Source organism: Canis lupus, chromosome 9 (assembly GCF_003254725.2).
Source record: "Canis lupus dingo isolate Sandy chromosome 9, ASM325472v2, whole genome shotgun sequence".
NCBI lineage: Eukaryota > Metazoa > Chordata > Mammalia > Carnivora > Canidae > Canis > Canis lupus.
Genome location: NC_064251.1, coordinates 19,401,608 through 19,410,465, shown reverse-complemented (window position 1 = coordinate 19,410,465; position 8,858 = coordinate 19,401,608). Strand labels below are relative to the sequence as shown.

The 8,858-nt window shown below is 57.6% G+C and overlaps 1 protein-coding gene and 1 long non-coding RNA gene across 12 annotated transcripts in view; one reads left to right on the top strand and one right to left on the bottom strand.

The window, feature by feature from the left end:
* Window positions 1-21: 21 nt before the first annotated feature.
* The window catches only part of LOC112655570 (spermatogenesis-associated protein 21), a 14,612-nt gene continuing 5,775 nt past the window's right edge, over window positions 22-8,858 (bottom strand). The window contains exons 2-14 of one of the 8 annotated variants that reach the window (XM_049113983.1): window positions 7,759-7,813; window positions 6,838-6,892; window positions 6,333-6,513; window positions 6,105-6,296; window positions 3,221-3,275; window positions 2,793-3,041; window positions 2,626-2,675; window positions 1,660-1,803; window positions 1,218-1,289; window positions 1,013-1,133; window positions 627-805; window positions 363-521; window positions 22-176 (exon numbers count right to left, since the gene is read on the bottom strand). In XM_049113983.1, the coding sequence (XP_048969940.1) occupies window positions 40-176; window positions 363-521; window positions 627-805; window positions 1,013-1,133; window positions 1,218-1,289; window positions 1,660-1,803; window positions 2,626-2,675; window positions 2,793-3,041; window positions 3,221-3,275; window positions 6,105-6,296; window positions 6,333-6,513; window positions 6,838-6,892; window positions 7,759-7,813 (1,649 nt within the window). In that variant the 3' untranslated portion in view covers window positions 22-39. Of the gene's footprint in view, window positions 177-362; window positions 522-626; window positions 806-1,012; window positions 1,134-1,217; window positions 1,290-1,659; window positions 1,804-2,625; window positions 2,714-2,792; window positions 3,042-3,220; window positions 3,276-4,919; window positions 4,975-5,578; window positions 6,514-6,837; window positions 6,893-7,758; window positions 7,814-8,858 lie in introns of those variants that run through there. The other 7 variants (XM_025440736.3, XM_025440737.3, XM_025440738.3 and 4 more) reach the window with 7 other exon arrangements.
* Window positions 5,468-8,858, top strand: part of LOC112655575 (uncharacterized) — a 25,656-nt gene continuing 22,265 nt past the window's right edge. For all 4 annotated transcript variants that reach the window (XR_007412851.1, XR_007412853.1, XR_007412852.1 and 1 more), the window contains exons 1-2: window positions 5,468-5,682; window positions 6,121-6,255. This is a non-coding gene — a long non-coding RNA (uncharacterized LOC112655575). The remainder of the gene's footprint in view (window positions 5,683-6,120; window positions 6,256-8,858) is intronic.

Genomic DNA, 8,858 nt, shown 5'->3' with positions numbered 1-8,858 from the left:
CGCCCCACCACACGCAGCCTATTTTGCTCCGCAAACGCTTTACTTGTACACGTTTTTCATAGCAGGTTTCGGCAAACAGGCTGGCGAAGGGGAGAAGGGCTGCTGCTGCACTAGAGTTGGGGGGGAGGGAGCCATCTTCCAGGGGCGTAGAGAGTCTAGTGGCTGGCCCACGAACTCTGGGGGAGGGGGCGTGCGGAGGGTCAAGGGGCTGCTTTCCTTGGGAGTCGGGGCTGGTGCCCCCTCGGCCCTCCTTCCCACCCGCCCGGCTACCCTGCCCTCTTTCCTTAGGCTCCGCCCCAGCCTTGGTCCAGCGTCCCCGCCCTCCGGGTCTCCCGGAGTCCGGCCCTGCCCGCGGCTCTCACCCAGGCTGAGGGACCTCTGGGTGGACCCGAGTTTGTGGCGGCTGGGCTGGCAGGACTTGGGAAGTCGGAGGTCGGGGAGTGGGGCTCGGTTCCGCGTCCGGTCTTCTGGGGGTGTCCGCCCGGCCAAGTTAGGTATCTGGGAGTAGGGGCTGCGCGCACCTGGCCCCGGGGAGGCCGGGAGGAGGACAAGGAGAGGCTAGTCCTGCCCGCAGGTCCCGAGTCAGGGTTGGCCCCTCGGTGGGTCCCGCCCGGCCCGGGGCGCACCTGCTTTGTGCAGTCTGTGCAGTGAGCGCTCCAGCTCGGCGCCCGAGAGGCCGCCCAGGCGCGCGGCCTGGCAGAAGAAGGTGAGGCTCGCGTGAGTGCGCACCGCGCCGCTGGGGCCACGGGCCCGGCCCTTCCAGCCTGGGTTCAGCCGCAGGGCCCGCTGCTTCTTCGTGTAGTAGCTGGAGGGGAGGGGAGGGGAGGCGCCCCCGCCTAGTCAGACCCCGCCTCCCCCCACCTCTGTGTCTGGAAGGCCCGGAAACCAAAGCACGACAGGAACGGACCCAGAATTCAGGGCTCCCGATTCTGGGGCAGGAGCCTCAGGGCACCCGGCCCGGCAGCATCTGCTTCCCCCATCCTGGGCCCTGAAGCTGGGGACAGGGGCTTACCTCATCACTTCCTGCACCACTTTGTGGGGCAGGAAGCCCTGGCTCATCAGCTTGAACAGCATTTCTAAGAAAAGGGTTTGCAGGCCCTGAGGGTCATAGAACCGGCTGTTCCTCACCTGGCCTGGGGGTCAGAGATCAGAGGGGAGGGTGAGGAGGAATCTCCCCTCAGTCCAGGCCTTCCCACTCCACCAGCCTTGCCCCTCACCCAAGCACTGAGCCAGGCGGTGGCTGTCAGTAAGGACACCTAGGAAGTCTTTGAAGCTTACAGTTCCGTCACCTGGGAAGAGAGAGAGAGGAAGGGGTTTTGTGGGTGCCTCCTCTGCAGAAGGCCTACCCTGCATATGCTTTAGAGGCTTGTTTGCAGTTCCTTCCAGACATCAGAGAATCCAGTCCCAATTCTAGCCAAATGTCAATCCCAGTTGAATGGGGGAGAAATAGTCCCTGCCCTGGGGGATCCCCAAGTCAGGATTAGGATTAACACAGCAGAAATATGTTTAGGGGCCATGGGATAGATGTATTGATCAGAGCGGGCTTCCTGGCAGAGGAAACTTTAAAATAGGACCTGGCTAGGGAGTCTGTGGGCACAGGAGACATTCTCCAGGGCCAGAAGTGAAGGAGGACAAAAGGCCAGGGGTGGGGATACCCACCATCCAAGTCTGCCTGCTGCAGAGCCTCACACATCTCCTGTGGGCTCAGCTGGATGCCCACATTGCGCAGGGCAGCTTTCATGCTGCGCATGTCCACGGTGCCTGTCGGGCTAGAGCTGAACAGTTTGAAGATCTCCTGGAACGCTGAGGGCAGGGAGGGAGGCAGGGAACAAGGTGAACCCACACACAGGGGCCCAGAGATCGGACCAGTCTAGCTCAGAATGGGACTGAAGACTTGGATCTCTCCAACACTGGGGGCATTATAACATTTAAAGAACAACAGTGGCTACTGTGTGTTGGCATTTGTTAAGTTTTCCGTTCAATTCTCATGTTCAAAACCTGTGTTTGGACATGTTGGTATGAAAAGACATTCAAAACTTGTGTCCAAGGTCACATCACCAGGAGACTGGGCAGGGCTGGCCGTTGGACTCTCGCTCTGGAGCTGCAATGCTCTGAGGCTCCAGGGCCCTGCTGGCACCTGGCATTTAGCAGGCACTGAAGATTAATGATGGTGAGTAAAATTACTCTGCTTTGAGGGGCCCCTGCCAATATTACAGTGGCACTGGGGTTCCTTATACCCCTGACCCCATAGCCCCAGATTCTACGGGGGGGCGGGGAACTCAGATTATTTTTCCCTATCCTCTCTCCCAATTTCCTTCCTCCCTTCCTCCTTCCATGCTGTCCATCCTTCCATCCATCCATCCATCCATCCATTATCCAAATACCTTTCTATCCACCAATCCCTCCCTCCCTTCTTTTACACACACACACACACACACACACACACACACACACACACACATCAGTGAGCCCTGGAATTGTAAAGATTAGCCAATTAGCCTGGCATTGAGGAATGGTTACAATATGATTGTTCCCAATGGCCCCAGACTCTGGGGAAGTGACCCCTTGTAGTTCTGCTGTGAGTATGCCCTTGTTCTCCCCTGCTCCTGGCCCTGGGGCCCTCACCTGCCAGCAGCCGGGCTGTCAGGGGTAGCAGGTTCTCATCTGCAGAGCTGCTTCAGGAGGAAGAGAGTGGAAAGGAGCTTTGCACCTGCTGCAGAGAGATGTCGGGGCCAGGCAGGCCTTATTCCAAACCCAGCACCTCAGGCCCACTCTGCAGTCCCTACCCTTACCTCTGAGACCCTGCACCTGAGCCTGATTTCACTGAGCTGGTAGCTGCAAGGTGCTTGAACCCTCTGGCCCTCCGGGAGCACTGCTCAGCCCCTGTGGCCACGATGGATGCTGGCTCCCTCTGGGCCGGCAGGGCAGTGGGCTGCTGAGGCCTCCCCTTCTGCATCCTGCAGGGCTGCTCCTCTCCTGGGTCCTGTGTGGGCAGTCTTCGAGGCTGCTGGGGAGGCCTTGGAGGCAGGGGGAAGACAGGGCTGAGGGGCCCCGGCCACCCGGGGGCTCAGACTCCAGGGACCCTGAGACCAGGCTCAGCTCTACCTCCTCCCAGCCCCCCCCCCCCCCCCCCCCAACCAGCCTGCACTCACAGTCCCTTATCCAGGGGATTCTGCAGGCAGAAGCTTGTACCAGCAGACCCTTGGCCGGCCCTGCTTACCTGTATGCTCCCTGTGCCGATGACAGGGATCTCCTGGTCTTCTGCCTTCGGCTGCCTGAAAGGCAGAGTCACAGGCTCTGAGGCTGGTCCAGTGCCCCAGGCCCACAGCCCTCAGGCTTGCTCTGGGTTGGACTTTTACATCTTTTGGCAAGGGTGCACTCTCCCTCACCACAGGCCTGCTTCTCTTGGCAGGGCGACCTGCTGTTCTACTCTTTTGAGTTTCTGCTCCCCTTAAAGCATCCGAATTTGCAACTCCACTCCAGAAGCTAACACAGGCTGGCAGAGGCCCAGGGAGAAGCAGGCCTTAGAGTCCTGAAGTCGGGCCTTGGGAAGGAGGGGTCTAGCCCAGGGTGGGCCTGTGACCCACCTTACCCCAGGTCCCCTGGGAAAGAAGGATCTCCTCCTCCAAACCATGTAAACTTACAAATCATAGTTCACAAAATACTCCTGGAAGATGTTCCCCAACAGCCCAGCGCCTCCAGGGATACTCACCTCTGCATCTCCTCCTCCTTCCTCTTTCCAGTTTCCTGCCCCTGCCCCCCCCCCCCCATTCCCAACTGTTACGCCTTTCTAATCTCACCCTCCTAGGCCCTGGGCACCTCCCTCTTCAGCCCCCTCTCAAGGCAGGGCAGGCTCTTGGGAATCTGCGAGGCTGAGCTTTCACTTGACAGGGAGCCTTGGCACTGCTGGGTCTGGAGGCTGACCAGGGCCCAAGCTGTGGCTCTGCCTCCCCCTCCCCTCTCTCCCCGACTTCTGAATTCCCTTCCCTGCTTTGCTCCCAGCTCTCCTCTTCCAGATCTTTCTCTGGAAAGACATTGCCTGTCCTCCCCCAACATGGGGAGACTTGTGCATTCGTGTGTGTGTTTAGCACATGTGTCTGGCTAACAGAGATGCATGTTTATGTGTGCTTGTGCACGTGGGACGTGTGGAACTGAGTGGATGTGTGTATGTGTGTGCCTGTGTGCTGTATGAATCAGCGGCTGGTGTGTGTGTGTCTGGGCTGCATGGGGAAGTACATCATTACATATGGGCTCTCCCCTACATTTTGAGATACTTCTAGTTCCAGGCTGTGGCCCCTAGCGGGGCAGTCCTTTGGCTTCTTTCTTCCCGTACCTTCCAGCCCCTGGACATCGTGCCTTCCCCATGCCAGGCCCCCACACTAGACAGAAGAACTCCCTTCAAACTCACCTCCTTGCCCAGCCAGCCCACCCCCAGGAGGTCCCCCCTAAAATGATCCCAACACGGCTTCAGGCCGAGAGGAAGCCTCGCTTCATGACCTAAGACAGCCAAAGACTCAGAGAAGGTGCCAAGGTCTCCCCGAGACTGGTCATGAGCCTCTGCCGCAGGCTGAGAGGTCTGGACAGGTGTGAGTGAAGTGGAACAAGCCAGGGGCAGTGAGTAGGGGCCGAACATGGCTGGGTGAGCCTCTGGGGACGGGCGAGCAGGGGGGCTGGGGTAGCTAAAAAATGAGGGTGGGTTAAAATTCATACCACACAATATGTTAACTAACTAGAATTTGAATAAAGTCTTGAAAGAAAAAAAAAATGGGTGGCATCCCTAAAAAATTGAGACCAGGACGCCACAGCCAGGTAAGCTCACTAGTCCAGAGCGTTTGCACAAACAGTCTGAGCCGGAGGCCAGCACTGGAGGCTTTACTGGTTTTGTCTAGTCATTTCTCTGGGGAAGTGGGGGACGACACCTTAAAATGGATTTTCAGCAATAATGGACTCCCTTTCCTGGTTCCCGGCACCGAGCTGCAACGCAAAAGAGAGAGTGTCATTTGGGCCCCAGTGGCAGGGTCAGGGAGAGGGGTGAGCCCAGAGGCCTCTGCGAGGAGGCCCCCCGGGGTAAGAGGGCCTCTTCCTGCTGCACGCTGATAGGCAGCTGACCTTCTGTGGTGTCCATTTGTCACCAGGAAGCAAGGGCCGCTGGAGAGCCATGTTCTCTCACACCATGCTCCACAGAGGGGTCCTGGGCCTGGGGCCATCAGGTTCCCAGCGGGGCGGATGCTAACTCAAACATTTCCCATGAGAGTGAGGCCATCTACCCTCTGGGGACCAAGCTTCCTAACCCTAACTTCCCATGTTGAACCCAGGTCCTTGCCTGGGCCCCGAGATGCTCACCCTCCATGGTCCCTGGGGCCTCCTCCAGCCCTGGCCCTGGCACCGAGCCTCAGTCCACTGGAACCTTGTTTCCAGCAGCCTTTATGAAGTCACTGAGTTTGAGACATCACAGCGTGCCCCATCCCCTACCTAGTCCCTCATTCCATTTCCACCCCCCATCCAGCTGTGTGAAGAGTGGGCCCGCCCATCCTGGAGCACCCCCTGTGGTGGGAAGCCGTGAGCCAGCCTCACTTACTCTTTCATGTCTCCTTGAGGCAGAGGGGACATGGCCGGTGGCTGGAGAAGCTTCACTTCTCCTTTAATGGTGGCCCTCTTGATCCCCGGCTTGCTGAAGTCGAGGTAAGGGTGGGAGAAGTTCTTGTCTTGTGGCTTCTGAGCTTTCTGTGACTCCCTGGCTTTAAGTGGTGGTCTATCTGGCAACTCCTTAGTAAGCTTTTTCTTCTCGGGCTGGTCCACGGCCACCTGGGTGGTGGGATCTGTAGAAGGCGCCTCGGCCTTCTGGGGTGGAGCTTTGATCATGTGCTCCAAGTTGGGCAAGTCCATCTTGCTGGAAGAGGCCACAGCCAAGGAAGAGGCAAAGTTGACCAGCTCTTCCAGACCGATGGCTGGTGAGAGACTGGAGGAGGATGGGTAGGGGTTTGGTAGCTGTTGGGAGTCTGTGGCTGGCGGAGCTGGCTGGGCACTGGGGGTCTGGAGCTGCTTCTTGGAGCACGTGGTGTCCTTGGGGACAGACTGCTGGCCCAGATGGCTAATGGTCTTACCTTTGTTCTTGCCCAGCTGAGTGTCAGTCATCCGTTCCAGGCTGTGCTCCGAGGCCTGGATGAGTTTGTCTGCCCAGAAGAGGTGCTTAGAGGTCTGCACACAGATAGAGCGATGGTTGGTGGACACCTGGTCCTCCTCTGCTGAACTCAGGTAGCTGGAATTTGGCCTGATGCTCCACTGGCTGATGTCAGGCTGCGTGTCGGGCTGCGTGTCGGGCTGCGTGTCAGGCTGCGTGTCGGGCTGCGTGTCGGGCTGCGGGTCAGGCAGCGTGTCGGGCTGGAGGGACTCTATCCTATACTTGAGTTGCTCGGAGTCCTCGGCCTTCGGCTCCACCTCCAACTCCAGTTCTGGCTCTAGATCCAGGCCCACCTTGTGTGGAGGCTCTAGTTCTAGCAATTCTTTCTCCAGCTGTAAAGTTTCAATTAAAGCTGAGGAGGCCTTGCCCCTGAGGTCCTTCCTGGTGCCAGTTCCCCGGCCCTCTCTCCTGCCTTCCTCCTTGTACTGCCCTACCCCCTATCACTCACTCCCTCCCCTCCACTTGCCTCTTTGCAGAGACCTGCCTGGGGCAGAAGGCAGGGTGGGGTAGGTGGTGAGGGTGGGTGTGCAAGAACATGCCAACACTGGCCTGGTACAGGGGCCTGGAATTGCCAAAGATTTAGGGAAGATGGGCCTTATAGAATCGAGCCCCTTACCTACTGCTTCCCCATAAGAGGTGACCCTGCCTACTGTTACCTTGATCTCATCTTCCTCTTGTACCAGCTGGAACTGGGGTTGGTTTTTGCTACCCCTACAACAGAAGGAGACAGAGTGGATGACAGACCTCCATGGGGTGGGTGGGGTGACTCTAGGGGGATGGAGGTCTCTGGGGCCCTCAAGACCCGCCCCCCCACCTTGTACAGGGGCTGGCAAGATATCCCTGGCTCCTCCACTCCCTTCACATCTCTGCATCCACCAAGAATTCTGGACTAGCATTTTCAATCTTTAGTGAGTTTAGGAAGTGCCTGGAGAGCTGGCCAAGTTGCCCCCTACCCCAAAGAGGGATCCGGTTAGTTGGAGGTAAGGCCCAGGGTTCTTCATTTTAATCAAGTATTCCAGTGAGCCAATGGAGCTCGCTTGGAGAATCAGTGCCCAGAAGTTGGCTCTCTATGGATGAGGAAGCCCAAGGCAATGCCCTCCTCCTGACTTGCCCAACCTCAGCTTGGCAGATCTGAAAGGCGGAGGATGTGTGTGTGTGTGTGTGTGTGTGTGTGTGTGTGTGTGTGTGTTTAGGATCCCTTCAATTCTTATTGGCAATTTGCTGGCACCTGGGCCAGTGCCCTCAGTGCCCAGCCATTGGGACTCCGTCTCCTTCCTCAGGCATCTACCTGCCCACCCTCATCTCGGGTGGCTGTGTCCTCAGAGCAAGGCAGAAGGGGTCTGTTCCCATCCATGTCCCCGAGTGAGCCCCTCCACCCCTCAGCCGTTACTAATGTCAGGGGCTGGAGGCAGAAGCAGAAGAGCGATGGTAGGACTCTCCCCACAACACTGCCCTTGGGGAGATTGTGGAAAGAAGCAAGAGGAAAGGAGATCCTGGGTTGGGGGTGTGTGAAAACTTGGCAGTGGTGGCAAGGGGTAAGGGTTGGTGGGCCTGGAGGGTGAGGAGTTGGCTCTCACTGTGTATCCACAATGTCCACTGACTCCTTGCCACAGCAGGGAAATCCACTGGCACCTGGCAGGGAGAAGGAGGTGAGGGCAGAGGAGCTGTAGGTGGGGACCTCCCTGGAGGGTTCTGGAGCCTGGGCAGGTGCTGCTGCTCCAGCTACCCCTTCCCTCCCTCCCTCCCTATCCTGCATCTCAGCCCTTTCCCTCCCCCTCTTCCATACTGCCCCTTGCTCCCTGCTCTGTCTGGTGTCACCAGCCCTGCCCTTCACATCTGTGCCCCTCCATGCTCAAATCTGCCTTTCCTTTATCTCTCCCCTATCCGTCACCGTCCTCCACAAGGATGGATGCTAACTGGCTTCACTGCCATTATGGAGTGCTGCCAGCCCAAGCATTGTGTTGGGCACTTTCTGTGCTTTATTTCATTAATTCAACACACACAAAAAATGAGAAGAGGTTCATTTGCTCAAGGTCTCTCATCTGATGGTTGCCGACATTAGGAACTGAATGCAGGTTTGACTGAAGAAATTCTTAACTCTCTACTCAGGAGTCTGTGACTGCGTGGGGACCCGCCCCCCCCCAACCTTCCATTCCTACTCCTCTGCCACCTTTCTCCACTCTTCTCTGGCCAGGCTTCAGATCTGTCACTCACCCTAATCCTGGCCCCTCCTACCCTGAAGCCCTTCCTCTCCTCCAGACTTTTCACCCTATCACATCCTGGGGTCACCCACACCCCCAGTGCAGGCCAAGGTTCTCACTCCTAGGCAGATCTGAGGTGACGCTGACAGCAATCTGATTTCTGAGTTCCCATCATTCTCTGCAGAAGAGACTGAACAACACCTTGGGGAAGGTTTCCCTACCCCAGTAACCTCCCTGGAGGTTTGTATCTTTTACTGAAGAAGCTGCTTTTTCATCCTCTGGGGGGTTGGAGCACCAGGCTGTCCCATTCTCTCTTCCCTGGGGTAGTAGATGAGGGTTGATCGTGGACCTGTCATGGCACTGAGAAAGCTGGATCCCCCGAGCCTCAAGTGTGGCAGGAAATGACAGCCTCAGCTCTGGCTAAGAATTGCTCCCAGAATTATATCCAAAGGATCAGAATGTGCCATGGCCTCTTT